General features: G+C 46.2%; 1 protein-coding gene across 4 annotated transcripts; it reads right to left on the bottom strand.

The window, feature by feature from the left end:
• Positions 1–20: 20 nt before the first annotated feature.
• Positions 21–24,842, bottom strand: DPP8 (dipeptidyl peptidase 8). 4 transcript variants are annotated; one of them, XM_085070283.1, is made up of 20 exons: positions 24,637–24,839; positions 21,571–21,840; positions 20,295–20,407; positions 19,219–19,392; positions 18,205–18,373; positions 16,903–17,013; positions 16,442–16,570; positions 14,942–15,003; positions 13,809–13,909; positions 12,320–12,497; positions 10,971–11,130; positions 10,147–10,226; positions 9,606–9,758; positions 8,896–9,031; positions 7,996–8,141; positions 7,356–7,502; positions 6,805–6,957; positions 5,621–5,763; positions 4,810–4,921; positions 21–4,256 (listed from the first exon to the last, which is right to left on the bottom strand). In XM_085070283.1, exons 1-20 carry the CDS (start codon positions 24,830–24,832, stop codon positions 4,134–4,136), a joined length of 2,856 nt encoding a protein of 951 aa, XP_084926409.1. In that variant the 5' UTR covers positions 24,833–24,839; the 3' UTR covers positions 21–4,133. The 4 variants fall into 4 exon arrangements, with proteins under 4 accessions (XP_084926409.1, XP_084926410.1, XP_084926411.1 ...); XM_085070284.1 differs by lacking the exon at positions 24,637–24,839 and adding an exon at positions 23,909–24,030; XM_085070285.1 differs by lacking the exon at positions 24,637–24,839 and adding an exon at positions 23,310–23,341.
• Between the last annotated feature and the right edge of the window lie 662 nt (positions 24,843–25,504).

The following is a 25,504-nucleotide window of genomic DNA, read 5'->3' as shown; positions in this document are numbered from 1 at the left end:
AAACCCAACATTTAATTCAATTTATTTAGCAGCATCTTTATTGCAACAAAGGTTTTGTAATAAAATGCAGCAAAACTAATGTCTCCACTTTACATGATTAAAAGCCATGGAGCTCGGGAGGGGGGAGGGAGGGAGCCCAATAAACCCACTGGAGTGAGACATGCAATTTTGTTAACGCAAACAGCAGGCACTTCATGTTCTCAAATTAAACACCTGAACTTCTACTGCGCAGAACAGCCAAGTCAAAACCACAGGAAGAGCTCTCTTCCCCTTCCAAAGGGGCACAAGGAAAGTCTCTGCAGGGTTCTGGCACTCAAGTAAACCGGCAGGCCAAGGCAGGAGCCTCACCTGGCTGATGTTTCGCTGATTTAGACTCTGTTATTGCCTCGGCAGGGGTTGGGTGTCCCGGCAGCAGCGGAACAGCTGGACACACAGACACACACAGCAGGAGCACAACCCTCTCCTCCTGGCAGGGAATATGGGCTGGAACTCAGAGTATGAGAATTCTCCATATCTCCTCCCCAGGTTCAGACGTAGGTGCTCCAGGGTTAAAGCATTACTACACCATCCCACTCGGCAAGTTTTTCCATAGCCTATTTCCAAATACCACTAGTAAGCAGGGAATGCATTTTCCATTCTAATACAATGAAGTTAGTTATTTTCAAAGCTTTACTTGGTGCTTTGAGCTCATTTTTCCATTGAGTTTGTAAAAATTAAGCAGTTCTGGGTACATACTAATTTTACTGTGTTCTGAATAAAAAAGAGATCATTGAGAACAAAGGGAGGTGGGGGTGAAACCCAACAGCTCTGCACATCCCACACTCACGAGGCATCACTGGAAGCTGCACTAAAATGGGGTGAAAGAACGTGCTTTCACCAGAAACAAGCACAACCAATCCCAACCACCTCAAAAGAGAGGAAAACTGCTAGCACAACACTCAACAACTTTAGTATCTCAGCACTCAGATCCCCATATTTCATATATATTCTTAAACATATGAAAACATTCATCTCAAAGACACCTGTGCAACTAAATATCCACCATGCAAGGAAGGCTCAGTCCTGCTCCTGCTCAGAGCAGGGCTCCTGCTGGGAAGACACCCCTGGAAGGCAGGGAGGCCTCCACAGGGACATACCAACCCCTGGTTTGGGAGCCAGAGCAAAGGCTCCTCCTCACACCTTTCTGTTCCACAACCTCCCTTGCATGTGCTCCCCCAAGAATCTCACTAGTTCTGCTTAAAACTCACATTAACCAGGAGATTTCTTAACGTGCAGGAAGTGATGAAGTACAATCCCAAAAATCAAACAGGCTGGAAACTTCATTGAGTGACATTCCCATCTCCAGGACTGTGGTAGAGCCTCATCCTGGTCCTTGGCCAGACCAACACTTCACCATACAAGATGCAGGAATACCACTCTCCCCAAAAATAAGGATGCAAAGTCCCTCAGCACTAACACTTTCCTACCTCTCAGTCTTGATCACAACGTGGTTTTGCCTTTCTTCACTGGGAATTTAGTTGGAATTAGACTTCATCTAAGGCATCTCTTTTGCAAGAACTACAAAACTCTGGTGATAAATCCTTCCAACACTTCCACAGGATAAGAGAGCACGGGGTCTTAAAGTGCTTAACTACAGTAAAAAAAAAAGAAAATGGTAGGAGAGAAAGAGTCCATAATTTATGTTGCAAAACAGAGCAGTTACAGTATGTTGTACTTTAACAGCTTTTTGATGTATATATTTAAAACAGTGGAAGGATGCATTATTAAAATTTTTATGTCAGCACTTATAATCACATCCTGCCTCAAATCCAAACCCAGCCTGGTTTACTTGCGTAACGTTTAGTTCTTTAGTTCCCAAAAAAAGCACTGTTTGATGAAGGCCATTTTTGTTCTGTTTTTTAAACAAAAGGATCAATTTCATTTTAAAAATCATACACATTTACATTCAAGGGTAATCACCTCTAGAAAAAGAACAAAAACACCCCAAAAAAGCAAGTTAATTTAATATTGAACAAAATATAAACAACCTTGGAAAAGGTGAATACTATCCATGGGTAATTTTATACATATATGTATATATGAACAGATATAGATATATGTATATATAATACAGCATAAACACGTTGGGAACACAATGGAATTCCAGAGGAACAGCTTATTTTTGTCTCTACCCACTGTTGTGTTGCTCCTCTCTCAGTGCTGACTGTAACACACTCCCCAGGGATGCTGCCTTTGCTTCAGCCACAATTAACAGCTAGAAGACATTGCTGGAGCCAGACTCCTTCCCTGCCACGCCCTTCCCAAAATCACCCTGTTAGTGACCTGCTAAAGGTGTTTTAACTGATCCACTTGTAACCACTGCGATCTGAGCACCAGCAAACAGCCCACCAAGGCTCCCCACTGCGGAGGAAACACTCCCTGCACGCCCGTTGGCTTTGGCTCCTTTGTGTATCCCAAAAACCAGATCCTGTTCTCACACATGGCTTTTACAACCGTGTAACTGCCCAGCTCCCCTCGCTTTGGTGCACATGCCCAGCACTTGAACTGAAAAACGATGCGGTTTGATCTGATACAGCCAGACTCTGTTAAATCCCAGAGTTTTGGGATCAAGCTGAACAGTACAAAATCAAGGAAAGTACAAGGTTACAACATCTGGAGTTCTAAGAGCGTAAACACTGAGAGTGATTCCAGATTTTCAGCAGATGAAAAGAAAATCATGCTCTGTTTCTCTCTAGCACCAAAACAGAAAGAAAAGGAAGTTCTTGGGTTTCTAAGTAAACCATTAAAACTTACCGGCGTCTCAGAGGCAAGTCCCAAGGGGAGAATTTTCTGGATTAAAGATAATAATTTTCTACGGATTTGTATCCTAAATTACCTACTGCCAGTTAAAAAGTGTCTTCACACACTTATGCTTTTCAGCCAAGCCTGCTGCTTAGTTAAAACCTCAGTAGCAAAAACACAACTGGGACTGCAATTCCTCGAGGGTTACCTGAAGCTGTGCAGAAGGAAGATCTCAAAGACAGCATCATCTGCATCATCATCATCATGCACAGTAGTGCTAGAAAGGACCCAGGAACAGGAGACTGGACAGGGCACAAGCCTGGGAAATAGACCCTCGTACATGAGGAAATTCAACAGGACAGTTCATATTGCCTCACATGTAAGGTCTCCCCACACATCCTCTGCAGACCTTGGAATTAGAGTATTGAATTTCTAAATCCTAACAGGATGCATATGCCTATATCATGCTGATGTGAGGGTAAGGAAGGAGTATTGCAAACTCAGCTCCAGAGTGAACATCAGGGAAAAATCTCAGCGGGATGCACTTTGAAGCTTGTTTGAAAATTTACAGTTTCAGCTTTTTAACTTAAGTTAGTTTGCACCTCAGAATAAAAGATTGTTATGCCCATATCACAGTAAAGTATCAATTCACTTCCCCACTGAAATCAAGTACAATCAGGATAGGTTCTCAAGCTGCTGGAAGAAAAGAGAATGATTTATCCTAGGGGAGAAGGAATCAAAGAACCTGGCATCAACTGATCTGAATCTAAACTTTAAATATGTTAAGAGGCAGCTTAAAAGTCTTTCTTCTTAAAAAACATCATCTAGACAGGGGATGTGTCCAACTTGTGACCAGCTTCTAAGGAGTGAGACACATCCCTTTCACAAAGCATAAAAGCTATATGATAGCATTTAAAATTAATAAAAGTTGTAACCATTCAGGTAAACTCTTGCTGTGTAGTGAGTAAATCATCCAGTATTATGTAATAAGATACCAAGGAACACACTGTAAAAATACATCAATTATGCCATAATGCTTTTAAAAAGTGAAGATCTGGTGCTGTAGAAGTACATTATTTTCAGTTTCAGCTTGTCCCTCAAGAGAACACCCATGGTACTGTATTATACCACAGACATTGGATTTTATTTACAGCTTAAACTTTAAAATTATTAGATCACCGTACTTTAATTTCCTGTATGGCACCAAATTTACTTTTAAAAAAGTGTCTGTGAGGGTGTGTACGTGTGTGTACGTGTGGCAGGCACCAGAAAGCAATGTTCCATCCTATTTTCTCTAGTTTCCCACACCTCCCTGTCCGGAGAGCAGCTGTGGAGCAGAGTTCTGAGGTCAGTCACATGGCCTTCATGGCAGCAATGCGAGAGCCCAGGTTCTCCTGCAGGTAATACAGCAGGTGCAGTTCGTAGTGCTCCCCTGACTCAGGGACCCTGATGCTGTGTCTCTCCTGAGGGTAGATCTGAAATGGAAAATAAAGTTATAAATATCCACAGGAGTTGCAGGTGCCAACAGTTAAACCAGTCCCAGAGCCACATTCCAAATGTCCATGGAATGTCCCTGCATTAACTCTGCACCTGAACTAACACACATCCTCTGCTGCTTGAACCCAGGAGAACCCACTGTGATCCAGCTGAGCTAGAGGGGATCAGCCTGGATGAGCAGAGGCAGCTCCTGGACAGAGCACATTCCCAGTTCTGCAAGGTGGTGTGGGAACCCTGAGCTCCACGTGTGCTGAGCCAGCAGGGTTTAATTAAATGCAGAACCCTGTTCCATGCTGCATGAACACTGCTGCACTGCATTCCAGCTGCAGATCTCCTCAGGAACAGCCTTAACTGCATATTTGCCCAATTTTTGTTTATTCATAAAATATTAATGTTTAAAAAAATGCTTGGCTCAAATGCTACAATTTTATCCTAGAATTCCAAGCTGTCCAGCACAGTTACAGTACAAGTTCCAGTTCTGGACTCCTCCAAGACAGACACATTACCTTTACACCCTGCTTCTGGCCTTACCTGTAGGTCATAGGGTTTCCCAGCTCTCACCAAAAAACTGAGCAAAATACTGGTGTGTGCAAAGTGAACATTCTCATCCAAGAATCCGTGTAGCAGCAGCAAACGGTTTGGTCTGAGAAAAGCAAGAGATAAACAGTTCTACACAGCATCCCACTCATTTCACAGTCCACACACATCCCTATAAAAACACTCCATAGAAAAAGATATTTGCATTGAAAGCAGTGATTTCACAGTTGTAAACTGCTCAGAATAGATAAATTTCCTAAACCTATTCCGTCCTTCTCTAAAATTCTTCCATACTACAAAAAGGTCACACATATTACAGTCAGACCTTTTATCTGTAGATCTTATTTATTCTCAGCAATGCTTCCTAGCTTGGACAATACACGACCTTAAACCTTGCTGATTGTCAGCTCTGTAGCAAGACAGCCCATGGCCCCAGCTTGCTCTGCTGTGCTGATATAGCCTCAGAACATACAAAAACATCCCAATCAACTAATTTTTGTTTAGCTTAATGTGCCTCTAAAGTGCTAATCACATTGAAGATATGTTTTTAATTTTTTTAGACATAAAAGATAGTCTTTAATTACAGCTACTATAACAGGCATTACATGAAATGGTCTATAATTATGCAGATGTTCATCTGAGTATTAAGTTTATTACTGTTGGGTATTGGGGTTTTTAAAATAATTATTTAATGTGAGCATTTGTGACTCCAGAAATACCAAGAACAGGGAGATAAAAATGCATCTATGGGGCTTGAACTTTGTTGGTAGGAAAAACAGAAGACAAGAGCCAGAAGCAAACTTACTCAGAAGGAAACTTCTCAGCCTGCATGGCCACGGATCCCAGGTAGTAGCCCTGCTCGTTGTGCTCCGGGTGGCCCATGTAGCGCTCCGTGTATCCCGTGTCGTAGAAAATCCACAGAGTGACAGGAGCTCCGGCTATGGCCACCTGCCAGTGCCACAGAGAGGGGAATGACAACACTGACCCCTGAGCTGGGCACGTCCCTCCCTCCCACAGCTTCATCCCACTGTAACTGGGGAACAAACAAAGCAATCCTTGCTGTCCCTGTCCCAGTTCACACACAGCACAGCTTAGCTACAACCTACACGTGCTGGAAATCAGGAAGATCCTACAGGTGAATTAGAAGCAACTCAAAACATAACACCTGCAAGGGCTGCTGAGGGAAGTGCATTCTGTGGGGTTTTGTGGGTTTGGGTCCATTTGCATGTCAAACAGAAATGGGGAATGACAGCTCCCTAGGACTCAGCATAGCTACCACCAGCTTGCAGAGAAGCTTGTGAAAAAAAAACACCCATAAGATAAAAAAACAACCACAAAAACACCCAAAACCCTTTTGCAAAGCAGGTGTTTCAAAAAGTAAAAATACAATGGTTAAAGACTGAGACAAATAATTATTAAACCTCCCAGTAATATTAAGGTTGGACTTAAAGAAAGCAAGAGTAGCCACAAAGAACAAAACACACCTCAAGGGCAATAACCAGCTCTTCCCACATCTCTACCCTTGAGATCTGCCCAAAGGCAGTCTTGCTATTTATTATAGTGGTCTGAAGTCAGGCAAGCATTAGAACCTCTCCCCATCCCCAGGCTGCCCTCCTGGCTGCTTCAGAACACACTGCTATGCAGCAGCATGGGCAATTTGATCTGGGAATAGATCAGTCTGCAAAGGAACTACTCTGTCAGGGCCAAAAAGAGGGAGGGTGAGAAGGAGGTGTTGTGTTTCACCAGGATCATTTCCCTTGCCTGGTTCACAACACAAAGAGCTCAGCTGGCACAAAGTGGGCAGCAGCTGACACTATCTAAGGTACCTCCAGCACAGGTCACCTGACATAGTAGAGCTACATGAGCACGGTTAGCCATTGCAAGCTCACCAGTCCAACAGGTGCTAGAAAAGCAGTTTCTCTCTGAAGTCACCCAAATAGAAAAATTCTGTCTGCACCACCAGAGTAAGTACTCAATGCATGAACATACCCTGAAGATATCTGACCTCTGTGTTAAAGCCATTAGGGAGAGGTAGCCTCCGTAGGACCAGCCGTGAATGCCGACACGCTCCAAGTCGATGAAGTCGTACTGTGATGCCAAATACTGCAGCCCTTCCACCTGGTCATCGATTTCTATCTGTCCCTGGGAGGGCAGAGACCAAGGTAAGTTCTGTTAGTTACTGGCAAAAGTTACATTCTCAGGATTGCCCAAGGTAACCACCTTCACAGCTTTGGTGCTCAAGAGTTCACACTCAGAATGCAACTGTTCTGCCTGATGTGAGCTGCAAATTGTATCTGTGGGGAGTCACAGCCTCCTTATGAACCGCCCTGGGTCAGGTTGCAGCTGGTTCACAACCTCAAACCATGACGTTATCTTTCCCACATCAAGCACCTTTCCTCCTTCAAATCTCACCTGTACACACTTCCTGTCCCCAAATGCAGCAAGTGTCACACAGGCAGTATCTGTGCTTCAGCGCTGGTAACACTGGGACTCAAACCCATCTCTGACTGAGAACAGAGCCAGACTCACAGTCCACTTACCATTTTGTATTTAAATGCTCCTTCAAACTTCAGCCCTCGATGGCAGGAGCCCCTGTTGTCAATGACAACGACAACATAGCCCAAAGAGGCCAAAGTGTTCAGTCGGAAATACTTGATTCCTTTAAACCGGTTGTTCACCAGCTGTACCTGGAATACAAGAGCAGCAGAACTTATGTATCAGAATCAAGAGATCACCTCTTAATCCAATTTCAGATTTAATTTATATTTACCTTCCTTTAAATGCTTTTTACAATTTTATAGTGTGAAGTTTTCAATATCCCTACTCCCTGCTGCAGGATTTATGAAATAAACCCTTCCCCCATTAAAACAAGCCGTTCTGTGTCATGGGTATGAGCTGAAGTCCAATGAGGCAACTGGAGAGGAGGAGGAGACAGAACTGGGAACAAGAACTACCCGATTCCCTTTCTTCCAGTTCCAGCTCTGCTACTCCTACCACATAAGTGGCAGTGCCTGGATCCATGACCTGGGAATCATGAATCCTTACAGCACCTTTGGCCAAGCGCCTACTCACCGAACAGGCAAAATGACACCCACTGCCCTCAGCAAAGAGCAGGAACTGTTCCTGCAGGAGAGCAGTGGAGTATTCCCAGCCAGCCCACCCCACTGCTCACCAACTCACCTGAGGGCCTCCGTAGATGAAGAGCACCGTGGGGTACTTCTTCCCAGGCTGCAGATTGTGGGGTTTGTACATCATTCCATACAGCGTGAACCCTGTGGAGCTTTCGAAGGAGAACACTTCAGGGGGAATGTAATCGGGAAGAGGACCTGCCATGGGAGGGAACAGAGAGCCTGGTTTAAAAGGGAATGGATCAGTAACACAGCTCTGCTTCACCACCGCCCTGTCACCAGTCTCACTGCAATCCCACTAGAGCTCTCCCACGCTTTCCAGTGGATGTGGCTGGGTCCAGGCAGAGACTGGGAGTGCCCCAGCCCTGGGTGAGTTTTCTGAGCCCTGTCACATTCCCATCCCTGCTCTCCTGTGAACAACAGTAACTCTTCTCTGCTGACAAAGCCATTACAGATGTCCCATCCCTCCCTAAGCCCACTTAAGACTTGCTGCATTAACACATGGAAAGTAAGGGACATGGAGTACGCCTCAGGTAAAGAGAAATGAAAGAGAACAAAAATCCAGTGGAAGATTATAGCCCAAGAGCTGTCTCACAAAGACACGAGTAGGCAGCAGCACACACTATTTAAGAAGTGCACCTCCCTCCCCAGGAAGACGCTCTTCAGCAGGCACATCACACAGAGCAAGTAAGTGCACTTAAATCCCTCTCTGAGCTAAAACTGTCAGGAGAAGCTTGGTAATTTCCACTCTAAATTCCTTCATGGTCTGTTTATATCCATTTGTTGCTGAGCTGAAAATGTCCCTCCTGTACTTCACAGAACTCACACAAGCCTGAGTTTCAGAGACAAGTCTGGTCAGCCATAACAGAAAATCTCAAGCAAGCATACACTGGGATATCTTTCATCTTGTGATCCTGCTTGTTCTTTTCCTGCTCCTCATCCATGCCATTACCTGCTGAATCTAAAATGGTTGCCCAGAATTCCTTAGTCCTGTGAGCTGCATCATCTTCTGATCCTGTCAGCCGGTACAGTGACACACAGTGGGGGTTCTTCTGATTACTGTACTTGCTGATGAACATGTCACAGTCCTAGGGAGAAAAAGAACATTTCTTGAACTCCTCAGTGCAGAGCCACAAGAAAGTGACCATTTCTTTTTGCATTTAGATCTTTCAGAAGATGCTTATGGACCAAAGTAAAACAAAAATCTGAGCACTTCTGACTCTGAAACACTACAGTCCTTAACACTCCAAACCCAAAGATAAACCTGCAAAACCAAGAGTGGTGTGAGGATCTTGTCACACACCTTCTTCTGGGTCATGAGTTCCCAGCTGGATCCCTGGAACTTGACCCAGTGCTACCCAGGCTCCCCTCCTCCAATGATTGCTTTCTAGTCCACTGCAGGCAGAGTCAGGCTCAAAGAGTTTCAAACAATTCATCCTGGCTCCTTTTGCCTGAAGTGAGCTGGAGAGCAATGAAACCGGGAAGTCAAATCTGTTTTCCACGGTGGTTTTACACACTGACTGTACAAGATACAGGAGGGCACAACACAGCCGAAAATCTGCTCTTGTTATATATAAATAGTGTCCTGTCTGCTGAGTGACAGGGATAAGCCTGGGCTGAGGCAGAGCAGCCCAGTCAGCCCTGGCAGGCAGGCACAGGTACCTGGCTGACGCAGCAGGCGTGTGAGTAACCGCGCTCGGTCAGACGCTTCACTTCCCCAGGGTTCTTGTAGTTAACAACGTACAAGTGATGCTCCAGAGGTGAGTCTTTAGTGCCTTGAAAGTACACCAGTTTTTTGGCTTCATCCACATAGATCTGTCAGGATCAAAACAAACAGCATATCCCTCAATATCCAGTTCTACTGCCTCCAAGTGTCCCCCAGGTGCCCCTGCTCCTCTTCCACCATGCTGGGTCAGAGCCCAGCAATCCACAAGGGGTAAGCCAAATGACTGCTCTTACTGTCCACAACTGTGTCAGTTTAATTCAAATGATCAAAGAATTCATCCAGCTCAGAGCTAGAACAGCAGCAGTTTGGGGACCATTCCTTCCCTCCTTGTGCAAGCTCACAAGTTACACAGAACGGAAACACTGTATATTTTGGCTAAAACCAGGCTGGATTAATAGCTTTATGCTGATCCCTCCAAGGGACCATCTCCCTGCAGTGTGTGTGGCAGGATATCCATGAAGCAAGAACAAGACTTACATTGGATCCATGTCTGCCAAGCACTTCCCATTCCCCACTGGTAATTGCTACCTCCTCTTTGATGAGGCACTTGAAGTCACCTGCAAATAGCCAACATATGAAGATTTTTATTTCTAAAAATATTTTGTCACTTGCATAGAAATAAAGGTTTTATACTCAACAATAGGCAGGCAAAGAAAATATGAGGTGTCAAAAATTGAGAATTTTGCAAGAATTCTGCTTTTATAAGATGATTTCATTTCCCTTAGAATGAGGGAGATTTAGCAAGAAAAAGAAGTTGGACGCATTCAGAGAAATCTAATCAGCCCAAGATATAATGCTGTGTGGAAAAAAGACCCACAGCAGCTGCGTAAAACTAGGACCTCTATACATTAGGTGTATTTTTTGTGCATGCAGAGTTCAGGAGGTGCCTTTAACACATGCTAAGTAAATTAAGTATCACAGCATGAAACTGTGAATTAAGGAACACATGCTGTGGAGAAAACCACTCTGGGATTTCTTGCATCTGAGCAAGACCAAGTTCCAGCAGTGAAGAGGAAAAGCCAACTACGTCTCACAGAGTCACAGGGAGCTTGTTTCCCATCTGGTTTTCGGAAACTTTTCCCTCTAGTCCATAAGAAAGGATGGGGGTTAAAACTAAGGCATGCTGTAAACAGAATAACCCCTGTACAATTTCCAGAGGAATGACTGTACACTGAAGTGCTTTCCTGGACAACAGCAGAAGTTTCCAATAAGACAATAATTCCTGCCAGCTGGAAGGACATTTATTTCCTCACTGGTCAGCAACAAATGCCCAATTAAAGCACAAGAATAATATCCCTTACTCGGAGCAGGGAGGCCTCCACAGGACCGTTTGTACTTGCTCTCCTTCAGAACCGAGGTGACTTTGTACAGGTGCCGGAATCCTGTTTTGCACTCGGAGGCAAAAATGAACTCTATCTCATCTTCATGGGTTTGAGGGAAGACATGGAAGATATCATGGATCTGCAGAGACAGAGCAGTGGATTATTGTTATCAGCATGACTAGCACTGCAGTCACACAAAATACATTCTGCTTGCTGCTCAACGGACCACACAGTCCAGGCTAACTGGGTGCAGCACTGTCCTTTACTGGGAGAACCAGTTACACCTGGAGCCAAGGGGTGGTCTGCAGCCAGTGCCACATCCCCAGCTTTCTGGTCACCAAAATAATTAAGTTTTTCTGCACCTGCCCTTCTAGTTTAGACATAGGTAGGTCCAGCTCTGCAGACCTCTGTCCATTGCTGCCTGCAAGTGAAGGGTTATTTAAAGAAGGATGAGCTGACATCATCTTCCCACTCATCAACATGTCAGCTCTTGCTTCAAGGAACAATTTTTGGAGGGACTTGGGAGCATTTATCTTCACAGTATGAGCTGCCAGTCAAAAACAACTTCAGACAGTAAAAATAATGGAGAAAGGAAAACACACTGCACCATCCTGAAAGCAAACACTTATTAAGGAGAAAATGTGGTATCATAGAGAGCACTCTCTGTACAGGGACCATTCACTGGAAGGCTTTGTGCAAATGCTCTCTGCTGAAAGATCCAACCATGTGCCAGTGATTGATGCTCCCAGGCACACCTCCAACGGGATGTCACTGTAGAGACATGGATCTCTATCTGCAGCAGTGTGAGGAGAGGCACAGTTTACAGCAGTGACCAGGCACACCCATGACTGCTCTCAGCACAAGCCCTGCAGTTCACCTCCCAGAACATCATGCCCTTAATCTGTTTCACCAGAGCAGATATAGTTCAGGAGGGGTTCAGTGCCTGTTAGCTGACTCTCAGGATTTGTTCACTCAGTGTCATTTTGATACAACTTTGTAGGCGGGAGAGTATTTTATTTGGTGGCACTGCTGGTGGTGAACAGCTGGCACCAAGAAGCTGAGAGTGTCAGTGACACTGTGGGCAAGGGGCTGCCTGGGTACATCAGAGCCCTAGGCTCTGCTCCTGGCTCTGAGCACTGCATAGACTCAAGCAAAGCAGCTCTGTTTTCACATCCCAAATCTGTTCTCTACATCCTGTTTTTTACAGAAGGGAGCACCAAATATGCACAGAACTTCCACAACGGGATCACTCTCCTTGGCAGCACAGTAACACCAACATTGCTAGAGAGCTACAAACTGTCAGAGGAGGCTGAAATTCAAATTCTTACATTTATCCAGATGTCTGTCGTTTCTTCATAAATAATGAAAGGTGTAACAGAATCTGGTACAGCATCAATAAGTTTCTGTCTTTCCATTGCATCATCTTCTGTGGGGATGAATAATGCAGGAGGGATCAGGACTATCTGAAGCCGAGTTTGGGAGCGATCCAGCAAGATGGACCAGATGCTGTTGAGGACACACATATTAGAGAAAATAACATGCAACTGTGAGTATGACACAGGTCTGAAAATCTCAGCAGACACTCAGTAGCACTAGGCATTTTGAGGGAGTCAAGAATATTCAATTGCAGATTAAGTCACGTGCGAAATTTCACCCACATAAACAAATTTCTTCCATAACACAAGAACCTATTTCGCTTCATTTTAATATTGCATAAGCACTGCAAGTTCAAAAGTTTAACTCATTCCGTTCTCCCTGATTTGAATTGTGCTTCAAGGGAGAAAGAGAAGAGAAAAATCAGAAGGAATAATGAAGCAGAAAAATTTCATTTGAAATTTCAGGATGCTTGTGAAAATACTATTGTTAGGTCTATACCTGGCAGAGAATAATGCTGGCATCTAAAGGGACTGGCAGCAGCCCCTGCCATATTTTGATGGCTTTACATGTAGCTATAACAATAATCCTGCAAAAAGCAGGATAAAGTAGAAAATGTGTCCCTGTATTTCTTCCACATGTGGATAGGAAAGAAATTAAAAAGGTGAAAGCCATCTTCAAAAACTGGAGGAGTGCAATTCTGAAAAACCATGGAATCATTTAAGTTGGAAAAGACTCTTAAGATCATCAAGTCCAACCATTCCTCCAGCACTGCCAAACCCACCACTAACCATGTCCCCAAGTGCCACATCTACAAAGCTTTTAAGTCCCTCCAAGGATGGTGATTCCACCACTGCTCAGGGCAGCCTGTGCCAGGGCTGGACAACCCTTTCAGTGAAATACCCTTTCAGAGAAGCTTCTGGTGAGTTAGAAACACTGTACTACATCATCTACAGGGTTAAAATGACATGCAAATGTAAGTAGCACTTACAGCAGGTTTTCTGATCAGTAAGTCTGGTCAGCAAGGATGGTCCAGTGGTTAGGGCGCTAGCCTAGGGCCTGGGGGACCTGGGCTCATTTCTCTCCTCAGCCACAGACTTCCTGCGTGACCATGGCAAGGCACTTAACCTCTCTGGGCTTCAGTTCCCCATCTGTAAAATGGGGATAATAGCACTGCACTCTCTCTCACAGGGATGCTGAGAGGACACACACATCAAAGGCTGCGAGTGCCCAACCCAAAGCAGTAGGGCCAGGGAGCAGAGAAAGACACAAGGAGGGCTCTGGTTTGGCTTTTGGAAAAAATGGTCCCCTTTGCACAAACAAGTTGGTAGCAATGTGAAAGTGAAAGCAGGCTTAAGCTGGAAGAAGATAGAGACCACTACAATCTGCTTCTGACTGTATCACCCCAAACCCTCTGAGCAGAGACAGGATTAACATACGCACTATTTTCCTTCTGGCGTCCACCCAGCTCTAGCAATGTACTCTACTCCTTCAAAGAGGATCTCGAAGGGCTGAACTAGCTCTTTATCCACAACATCTGCAATCTGTTGACAAAGCAGCAATTCAGTGACACTGAGATGAACCCCCACAACCAGTTTTTCATGCATGATGAGAGTCTGGACACAGAAGGCTTTTTCTGTGCAGCTCATGCAATTTAGATTGTTCAGCCTTTGCAACACAGGGGACTGAACCCTGTCTGTAGCCAGACCCCAGCACAGCAGGAGAGCTGCACACTGCCAGTACAGCGAGGGCTGGGACCAGAGAAAGCTGGATGCTGCTCACAAACCCAGCATCCATCTCACACAACTCACTTGAACTCTCAGTTCCCCACTGTAAAGGGGAGGTGATTTGTACTGAGCTGTTTTGTAGGGTTTTCATGGATAGGTGCTGAACATCCTGCATGACATCCACTTATCAACGTGGCTCTAATTCATGATGTGCAGTGCTGCAGTCTGTCCCTGCTGGGACTGGGAACAAGTCCCAGTGGTACCCAAAGGGTCCTGAAGGCTTTCCCTGCCTTTGCTGGCTGACACCAGCATTGCTATCCCAGCAGGTGACTGCTGATGGCTGAAGTAGCTCAAGAGTTGGGAGAATTCCAGTAATTTATGGCTGTTAATGTATCTGTTCGATAAAATCAATTTCCCATCTGTCCAAAGATCTTGGACTGGGCTGTGGAAATTTCTGCATCTGTTTAAAAAATCCCAGGGCAAAAGCAAAGTTCATCTCTTTCCATATGTTCAGGTAAGGTGATATATTGTGTTTGCAATCCAATTTTCCCAATATCTGCAGCCAATCAAGAGATCAGTCACATAAGGTCTAACCATCCACACCTACAATACTCTGCTCTGCAGCTGAGTTCACACACCAGTGGTAGCGGAGAAAAGCACAGCCTTGAGAAACACTGCTGCACACTGAGTATCTGCACAGGAATGAGCCAAAGGCACTGCCTCCAGAGAAGCCAGGAAGCCATCACAACCAGGAAAGTTTCTCTGTATTAACTAGAAAATGAATTTTACACAAAAACAAAAATCATAGCAATTATATGTATTAGGCAAATAAAAAGAACACAGACTTACTCTGCCTTCTGCATTGATTGTCACTTCAGAGATCTTGAAAGTGACCTTTGGATTTGCTGTACCTATAAAAATAGATATTAGCAGTCAGGTACCAATTGTTTGCTGTGGATTATTGTGGTGTTATTCATACAGGACTGGAAAGGCAAACAGCAGAATGCTCTTTGATCAAACAGCCTCCCTGCATATGTGAGACACAGCACAGAACCAGGCAGGGAAAAAAGAAACTGCAAACGTGAGGAGATTTAGAGGATGTAATCCTGCAAAGAGATCAAGAGCCATGCTACTGTCACAGTCAGTCTTTTCTCCCACAGTGGATGCATTTATAGGGTGGAAGTAAATGCTCAGGAGTGACTGGGAGTCACTGTTTGGCTGTTATTCCAAGGTGGTACATAGAAAGTGATCCAGTGCTAAAAAGGTTCTGTGAAAATTAAACACCTAAAAACTTACTGCCATCACTAGTGCCATTAAGACAATAAAGCTACATATTATTTGGTTTTAAAGGATTTGGGCTTTGGTTAGCTTGGGGTTTTTTTGCACTGAACAGAGCCATGGCAAAGTACTCTCAGAAATCTAAGTAAGCATCATAAAACCACAAGGTGTCACCTCTTGCTTCCCAGCCTCACACTGAGCCTTTCTCTCTCCTCGATACAAGTAGTAAATCAGGAAGAGCAGAAAGCTTTTCCCAGTGAATTGGGGAATCTACAAGATCTGGACGAATTCTGCAGCTTGACGAGGTTAGCCAAACAGAAGATATTTCTCAAAAAAATTAAGAATTCAGGAGTGAGGAAAGAGAGCAAACCACTGTTATCTGAGCAATGTGTCCTGCTGTGACAACAGGGACATTTCAGAAGGGTTGAACTGTTCAAACTTGCCCCACAGCTGACAGTGAATCAGCCCTCAGCAGGTCTGCTTAAATCCCACTTCCCTGCTTGCAGTTTCACTGCACTTCAAGCCTGCCCTCAGCCCTTCACTGCTGAAGCCTTCAGATCATCCACTCTTAGCAAATGTGACTACAGGCAGTTTTCCTGGCAGGCTGCAGCAGGACAGGTTTGCTGTTTAAAGTCCAAGAGCAATCTTGGAGATCAGAGTCCTCTAGAACTTGAACTGACAGGGCAGCACCAGCAGCTTAAGAGAAACCCTCCCAAAAATCAAAAGGATGTGATTCTGCAGCTGTTCCCTCAGAAACACAGGGCTGTAATGAGAATCAACTCAACAACTCAGGTCTGCCAGGATCCTAGAGAGCAGCTCAAACAGTGACAATGAGAGAGGGTTCCTGCCAACTCCTGACACCCAGAACCCTCACTAACCACACGGCTGCAGTATCAGCACAGTCACTAGTGACTCATCAAGCCTCCAGAGCAGCTTCCCCAAACACATTTCCACCACCTGGACACCTCTCCAACACCTCCCTGCTCTAGGCTTGAAGAATCACTGCTGTCAGGCACATGAAATAAAACAGGTGTCTTCCAGAAAAAGGGGTGTAACATTTCAGGGTCTCACCAGTTTTGGGGTACCGGAAGGAATCAGTTCTTCTTGTCTCCAGCATGGGTGATGTGACATGGATAATTTCCACCTCTGACTCATCGTTTTCTTCATAAAGAATTTGAAGAACTTTACCCCCATCCAGTGCTGTAAATGAATTAACATTACAGAATTACAGAACAGAATTATCAATTATTGCAGGCATCAATATTGTCTCAGGAGCACGAGTAGATTGGAAGGATGAAGAATAACTCAACAAAGCCTGTGATTCATATTTCATTAAGCAAAACACCAAGACTCTTACAACTCCCACCGCTGCTGGAGAAGGGAAGTCTCTCCCCTCAATGCTCACAAGGCCCCTGTAACACGTCCCTTGCTGCAGACAACTCCAAAGAAGGTCACTCCCATCTTGCATAAAGAGGAAGACAGAACCCTGCACTGGACAGTGCCTGTCAGACACACTGGATCCCCACACTTACTCGGCTGTGCCTTTGGGCACCACCAGTAGCCAGTGTATCTGTCAAACTCCTCCTGCAGCACAAAAGTAGCCACGCCAGCAGATTTTGGATCCTCCTCAACATTGGCCAGTTCTAAAAAAAGAACCAAAGAATTAGTTCATGATGTGCTGCAGAACCAAACCAGTTCTGCATTATCCCAAACACAGCCCAAGTTCATCCCCCAGGGGACAATTATACGATAATAAATCTGACTTCTCAGCAGATTTGTTTTGTGCTTCCAGCTTTCTCTGTGCATATATTTAGGGAGGATTTAATCCTCTCTGACATGGCAGCTTCTTTTAGGAAAGGAAAACCATTCTCTCTTCTCACTTCTACATAGTCAGGCTCTCATTTAGTCGAAGAAAGAAAATGCTCTCTTTACCTGAGCTCAGTGAATTTGAACTACAACTTTTAGGAAAATCAAAACCCTAAACCTTTCTGAACAACTGAAACTGAAAACATGAACATTGAGGAAAATGAAAGCATCAGTGTTTCATTCACTGTATGAACCAAAAGTAACAGACTTACATAACATCTCAACATGATGACATATCCATAGGGCTTCAATATTTTTCCTGTTACCCTGGAGGTAACTTAGCAGCGCTCCATAAATAATTATCATCTGAGAAGGAGTCATTGCTACAGTTTATTTTTACTGTACTTACATAATATTTTAATATTAAGCATTTAAATAGTCTAAAGCTATATTACAAAGTGTCAGAAATTTCAGTTGACTAAAATTTAAATTATGTAGTTTAAAGACTAAATGCAATTGATTTTTAAAGTGTTTTATCCACAATTTCCCATTTTCTTTCTTCCAGGATAAATGCCTAAAACAGAGTTGGAGAAGATAAGAAGTGAGAACCAAAGTCATTGAGCATGAGGGGCCAGCAGAAGCCCCAGTGCTATTCAGAAGCTGCCTAAATTGTTTCTAAAAGTCTCTGCAGCCTGATTTCACTGACAGAAACTTTCCTCCAGCTCTATTCCACCCACAGCTCCTCCACACAAAAAAGGCTGCTCCAGTGAAAAGCAATGTGCTGTGTTTCAGAAGAGCCCTTCCATATGCATCCAACAAACAACTCATTCTGCCAGATTGCACGGTGCAGGGAAAAGAATCATCCCACAGTATCTGCACTACAGGAAGTCCACAGAATGTGACAAACAAGGTGGAATAAACAGTGGCCATTACCCCCATTTCAGGAGAACCTTTAGTGCCATTGCTTAATTCAGTCTAGCAAGAACAAGTGCAGAGGAGGTACAGGAATTTAATTCAGGATGCATTACCATTGTGCACAAACGTCAGCCTCCTTTCTTCCCTAGATTCTATATTAGATATCCAGATGTCATTGCAATGGATAAACGCAATCCAATTTGGATCAGCTGGACAAAGCTTGGGATCCATTCGGATATTTGGACAACTGGTCTCTACCAGAATGGGTCTTAAAGGCTGTTGCTGTTTGGAATTAAAAAAAAAAAGAAAGAAGCACAGTAAGATATGATATCACAGGAATGCATCCATCAACTTGGATTTCAGAAGACCACAGTAGTATGGACACTGACTTCAAACACATGTTTAGAGAGGAATCTATCCACTTAACACACAGAAAAATACCATGCAAGTATTTTATAGGGAAAGTTGTGCTTCGGCTTTGGTCCCACCAGGCCTCTTTCCCCAGAGCTGAGGATCAGTCCCAAATCAGAGGGCAGCTTGTGTAGGGAAGCCTGGCACACTCTTGGAAACAGCACCCTAAAAGGGGCTGGCAGAACATGCAACCTTGTCCTCCAAAAGCAACTCAAGACACAGTAAATTACCCCTGACAACAGGGCTAAACAGATAGTAGGCATCTGTTAAAATCAATTTTAACAGATTGAAGAGTGAAGGCTGTTTGTTCTGCAAGTTGTACACTAAACTGGTGTAACACATCCAGCACTGATGACAGAACAGTGACCTGGAAACTGCAGTCTGGGGACAAAAGTTACCTCTGATGTGACATCTGACTCCATGGTAAAGCACAGCGCCTTTTGTTGCTTTTTATGGACATTGCTAGTCATGAAAAATAAAACAAATCTGGTGTCCTGCCTTGCTGCTACCATTTTTACCATTTCTTGTAGCCCTGCATCTGAGTTTCCACAATCATGGAAACACACCCCTGTGGATAACCCTGTTCCCAGAGTTATCAAGGTCACTTCCTGTGCCAGTGTAATAACTGCTGACGATCAGCTCTTTGCTCTCTCTCCAAGCCAAAGCAGGTTCTTGCCAGAGCAAAGTCCTACAGAAAGACAGATGAGTAAACTCACGGTGAATCCATGGGGGCCTCCATCTTTCACATGATAAATCCCACTCCCCGCCTGGAACAGGAAGGTGCCGCTCTCTCGGTGATAATCATAGGAGGCAATCCCAACGGTGCCGATCCGCTTCCTTTCTCGCAGCAACTCCTCTTCCCGGGAGTACATCCCATAATCTAGGATGGCCTGGAAACAGGCAGAGAAGCCCAATCAACACCTCTGCTCTGCACGTCTTACTGTGCTGTGGGAACATCCCTGCTTCCAGGAGCAGATGGCTGAGCAGACATCCTCCTCCAGAATCCTGTTGCCGGCTGGAAGCCTGGCTCCTGCTTTGCCTCTGCCATCAGCACTCGTAGGTGCAGGCCATGATCAGATCCCACACAACTGTAAACTGACAGCCACTCCTCCCATAGCAAGGCCAGCATTATTCCTGATATTCCCTGGTGTAAGAAAGCTCAGACAAAGGGTCTGTTATTTCTAAAAGGAAGAAGAGAGGCTTTGCTCACTGTCACAGACACGCAGTGATTGGTCTGGTGGGAGGAGAGCACAGCCGGAGTTTTACGTCTGGCTGACAGCCCTGGGAATTAAAACAGGGAAAGATACACCTCATTCCATGTGGGGTTTGTCCCACCTCCTCCGACCTGCCATGGTGCATGGGATGGGATGGTGAGGGCTTGCTGTGTGCAGCAGGGAAAAGGGAATCCACATCCCAGTGAGTGGGAAAGGGATCCTCTGCTCCAGCATGAGTCACAGAGCCACTGACTGATCCTCGGGGGGGAATCATCACTTCTCCTGCAAGACAGCAGGGAAGTGATTGGAGACTCCAGACTCCTTCAGCAATCCCCAGGAACTCACAGCACAGAATTTGATGCAAATTAGCACTTGCCATCTCTGCCAGCAAAGGAATCATGAAACACACAGAGAGGATGGAACTCCAAACACCGAGGAGAAAGCTGTGCTTCATTTTGGGATGGCTGCAGGGCTGGCACATACAAGCAGAATCTTAAAATTTTTAAGACAATAAACTTCAAATTTTCAGGATGAAAGCCCCAAATCCCATGTGCTTGAAGCAAGAAATCAGGACCCACCGGAAAAAGATCCAGAAGAGGCTTCCAGGAAAGCAGCAGGACGGCAGCTTTGTTTATGGTTTTGGGAATTTCAGAATAGAAGAGTGTGTTCTCCCTGTTCTCCCCAGACATTGCTATTGTGAAAATGAGGAGAAAAAAAGGTATATTAGCTTTCTGTTAATAATCCAAACACTCTCAAAGGATGCCCAGGAACAGTTTCCCAGGCCCTTCGTACCATAGGAAGTACTGATGGTCTCTGCACTGAACCTCGCTCTGGGAATTCCCTGCTTCACAGAAATGCAAGTCACAGAGAAGGCAGAGAACAATGACACCCAGGCTTACCCCATGCTGCTTGAAGCACGTCTGTGTCTTCTTACTGGCCTTTTATTCCATAAACTTTATAAACCAAGGAGGACTTTTGTGCCAATTCCTCTGTCTGGGATACACAGCCTGTGTTTCAAAGGTAATAGACCTCCAGGGAGGTTTGAATGTCCTTTTCCTGCTCCTCTCTCTCAGTGCTATTCAGATTTCTGAAGGCTCCCGCCCAGGCACAGGGGAACCAGCCCAGAGGGAGCCAGGTGTGCTCCAGTGAAGGCCAAGCCTGATCTATAGCTCAGGAAGTGGCACTTGAGAAGCCAGAACTCATTGCAGGGGGATCAACCTCAACCCACCCAGAGGATTGCTCACAGTATCACTTACAGTGCCAAATCACTTCTATTTAGTGAAGATTGATTTAGTGAAACAATGCACAAGTGAGGCACTGAATCCAAAACCAACAAACTACATGAAGTTCTTCATTAAGACCAAAAATGTTGAGAAAAGTATTTACTCTTTAAGCTGTCCCTAACCTATGCTGCTATTTACCTCCCACAGGATCCCTGGAAAACCTGCTTCATCGGCAGCTGAGGTGCAAAGCACTTTCAAAATTACATTTCAAATCTCTGCTTTGGAAGGCAATTTTGAAGGAGAGCCCAACAGCTGTAATAAGAGATCAAACCTGCACAGCTTTTGGAGAGAGTATATACTTGGGGTGAGAGAAAACGAACTGAACAGACCTCCAGCTTGGGAAAATGCCCCAAAGGACACTTCCCAGTTCCTTTCCAGGTCTAATGGGTCACCTCCAATCACGTCACTCCCATGGGAGACTACCTCACAAGTTTTAATGAGATATTACAATCACAATCATGACTTTTGACCAGGCAGTGTGGCCTGGAATCCCTTTTGATTTAACAGCCAGGAACACTCAGCTGTCAGGAACAGTCAATCCCAAACAGCCCTGCAGTCACAGCCAGCTTACCCAGATAGTAGATCCTATCGGAATGAGGTCCTTCGGGATCATTTTTCTTCACAAATGTGAAGTCATGAGGGGCTTTTGCCATCATGTATCCATGATACTTCCGTGTATCTGTGAGCAGTTTCCGAAGCTGGCTCCAGGAATGCCTCTCTACATAGAAAGGTTCCAGTTTTGGCTGCTCCTCTCTCGGGACCTGCTCCTCATGACCTGCAGTCTCAAAGATTTCCAGGCCCGGCTGTTCAGTTTCCATGGCTGCTGCCATGTTGCATGTTTCTGGAAAAACAGAACAGCAGAGCTTCAGCTCCAGCAAACCCTCGCTGCAGACTTCCAACACAAACACACCCCACAGCAGAACTCCTTTAAGAAGACTATCATTTCATGTGGGGAATAAAACCCACGGCAGAAGAAAGAGGACTTGGAAATATTTTTCTGCTCTGGAAAACAGGCTGGCACCACTCAGCCTTTCAGAATGGGACTAAGGACTTCACGGAGCCACAGATTTTTTGTTGTGTTTCCCATGCCCACACACACCAACCACTCATTTTAGTTCATGAAGGGGATAAATTCTTCCCCCTTGAGCACCTACCTGCTTCTTTCCCCCTGAGACCTGCACAAATATCACTTCACTAAACTGATATCAAGACAGGGGATGATTAGGAGTGGAGCAAGAGCTGGGATAAACAACTGCTTGGAAGAAACAGCACTGGTAGCTGACCTGGAACCATCAGACCACACAAGAGGCTTAGGCAGCTCCTGTCATTCCCATTATTCTCCCAAAATTTCCTGGGTTTGTTTGTATCTCCTTTCAAACTAGGCTCAGAAGAGTCTAGCAGTGATTAACACTATTATATTTTCCCAATTACAAATACCAGAAGAAAGGAGACACAGTGAAAAAGGCACTTCCCAAACAGATTTCTCTGCAATACAAGAAGTCTTATCTGCCCAATAGGTTGTTAATTCAGCAGATATCTCTTCCTGCAGTCGACTGTGCTTTACAAAGTGTATCTGAGCTGAAATTATCAGCCCAGGCGTCTGGCAAGAGGAAACCAAGTCCTCCCACTGTAAATCCCAGAGCTGAGGGCAGCTCCAAAAGGATCCAAGCCATAAACTCCTGTCACACAGTTCATTCCTGGAGAGCCCAAGGTGTAGGATTGTCAATCCTCAAAGAGAGGGAGGGGGTGTCTATATATAGCATGGAAAGACTGCACAAGTGTTGTGTGTGCTGCTGGGGCAGAGCATGTTGGCCTGAGCCTGACAAAACACTAATACAGCCTAAATAAAGCATTTCCCTCGGGCAAACAGGCACTGAAGGATCACTGGAGCTCAAGGCACAGGCTTGGGCAGCTGGAGGTGCTCTCTGATGGAGTGGCTCTCCCATGGCTCTACTGAGCAGCTGAGACATCTCCTCAGAGGACTGAGAAAAATATCATCTGCACCTTGACACAAACTCATTTTAATGCAAACTACCAAAAGCAAAGCAAGTGTGGATTAACTGTTTCGTTTCACCTTTGGCAACACAAACCCAACAAACACAGGTCTTTCTTCTGACCACACTATTCACAGCACAAAAACCCCGAACAAAAGAGCCCTGGTCCAACTGGAAGGAGGGTCCAAGGCAAGCACAGAGCAGTGCTGTGCTCAAGACAGCGTCAGGAACTGACAGTGAACCTTCAAACCTGAATCGCAAATCTCGTTTCATCTGCAGAATTCCAACAAAGAAAAAACCTCCTTTCCCCACCTACCCCCAGATGCTGCTATTTCTTAACCCGACCTACTTCTCACAGCAGAAGAGATAAAAAACGGAGAGCAGCAAACGTTAACGACCCAATAGCAGCGAGAACGGCCACCCGGCATGGAGATGTCAGCCCAGGGCGATGCTCCCGGGGGTCCCTCCACGGCCGGGGGCAGATCCCGGGGGGGCGGCGGGCAGACCCAGGGGGTCCCTCCACGGCCGGTCAGATCTCGCGGGGTCCCTCCACGGCCTGGAGCAGATCCCGAGAGGTCTCTCCCCGGCCAGGGGCAGATCCGGGGGGGCCCTCTCCGGCCAGGGGCAGATCCGGGGGGCCCTCCCAGGCCAAAGGCAGATCCCAAGGGAGGTCCACGGCCAGGGGAAGATGCCGGGACTCCCCCAAGGCCGGGGACAGATCCCAGGGTGTCGACGGGCAGATCCCGGGGGTCCCTCCGCGGCCGGGGTGGTGGCCAGGCCTGACCGGGGGCGGAAGGCCCGGCCGCCCTGGCTCAAGCCCCCTCCTCCCGCCCACCTCAGAAGTCTCAGGGCGCCCGAGGGTTCTCTCCGGAACCAAGCCCCCCGCCCAGCCCCGGGGTTCTCCGCGGTACTCACGGCGCTCCGCGGCGGCGCTGCTGCCGAGCCGCCCCGCCGGGCCGCTGCTGCCACTTCCGCTTCCGCTTCCAGCAGTGCCCACGGGCACCGCGCCGCACCGGCAAGGGCGCCGCCTGCCGGCCGGGAGGACCGAGAGCGGGATGCGACACCCAGTGAAGGCACGGGGACCGCGACACGGGACAGGGGACAGGACAGGGACAGGGACAAACACACACACTACACCATGCACGGGGGTCAGGTCATGCAACCCCGCCGTGCACAGGGACCCTGCAGTTTCAACAATCGGTTTTTTTCCTCCCCCAAAATGCTACCACCTCCACACTGATATGCTTCCCACAGGGGAAAGGAATTCCCAGCTGTACTAATGAGTGTTAGACCCAGGGCATAGCCAGGATCCAATGAAGTGAACCCCCAAAACACACCCAGGCTCCAGAGCTGTGAGCCCCCTGCCAAATGTTTCTATATGAGAAATTTTGTATAGAAAATTTCAGGTCAGCCTGAATTTCCCTTTGCAAAGTGTAGAACCTTTTGTCAAAGCAAAACATTTTTGACCCCCACATGAGCCAGAAAAAATAACCTTTCTGCAGGTGCTCCCTCCTAAATGCACATGCAGCTGAAAGCTCCAGGTCACACTGGGACTTGAGGGCTGGTTTTCCCCACACACTGCCCCGAAGGGTCTGTGGGGTTTATTTTCTGAAATAAACCTGGGGACCATTGCTACAGCTCACCTGACATTCTGTGATAGCTTAGCAGCACCAGGGGCTGGCAGATGTTGGGAATCCTGCATTCAGGGGCAGACTGGGGCATGGAGCCCGTGTCTCCACACCAGAGAGTCACACGGAAAGCCCTGAGGCTGGCAGAGAAAGGTTGTGCCAAGATGGGATGGAGGGAGGATGGATTTGCTGTCGGAATGAGGATGGCCATGGGTGAGGAGCCCTTCTGTGAGCTGCTCGGGGAGTGAGAAGCGGCCTTTTGGGAAACAACGCCGAGGTCAATTCTGCCCTTTTTAAGGCTTATTATCAGACAATCAAAAAGGTACGGGTTGGAAGGGACCTTAAAGTTCATCCAGCTCCAATCCTGGGCAGGGCCACCTAGATCAGGCTGCTCCAAGCCCTGTCCAACCTGCCTTGGACACTTGGAGGGATGAGGGAGACACAGCTTCTACAGACAGCCTGCACCAGTGCTTGGCCAGCAGAACATCCTGGGGCACGGAATGGTGACAGTGTAAGAGATTTAACAGGTTGGGCCTCATGGCCGCACGATTTGTATTTTCTAAATTCTTACCAGCCTCTCCTGTCATGGCCGAGATGGGGTCAGTCTCTTCTACAAGGTAAGAGGCTACAGGATAAGGGAAACAGCCTCAAGTTGCGCCAGAAGAGGTTTAGCTTGGATATTAGTGAAAATTTCTTCACAGAAAGGGGTGTTGAACATTGGCACAGTCTGCCTGAGGCAGCGCTGGAGTCCCCATCCTGGATGGATTTCAAAGCCGCGTAAATGTGAGGACACAGATTAGTGGCGGCCTCGGCAGTGCTGGGGAATGGTTCGAATGGGTGTCGTGAGGCTTTCCCGCCCTCGAGACGCTGCGGGTCAATAACT

Source organism: Lichenostomus cassidix, chromosome 10 (genome assembly GCF_008360975.1).
Source record: "Lichenostomus cassidix isolate B80296 chromosome 10, HeHo_3.0, whole genome shotgun sequence".
Lineage (NCBI taxonomy): Eukaryota > Metazoa > Chordata > Aves > Passeriformes > Meliphagidae > Lichenostomus > Lichenostomus cassidix.
This window is presented reverse-complemented; position numbering and strand designations above follow the sequence as displayed.

Bases quoted from the DNA above. Each gene is read 5' to 3' on its own strand.
- DPP8 (XM_085070283.1), bottom strand. From the start codon at position 24,832: ATGGCCATCCTCATTCCGACAGCAAATCCATCCTCCCTCCATCCCATC. The intron at 11,131-12,319 runs GTAAGAATTTGA...CTGTCTCTGCAG, and splicing joins CGACAGACATCTGGATAAAT to ATCCATGATATCTTCCATGT. The intron at 5,764-6,804 runs GTATGTTCATGC...TGGCACTGGCAG, and splicing joins AGAGGTCAGATATCTTCAGG to GTGGCCATAGCCGGAGCTCC.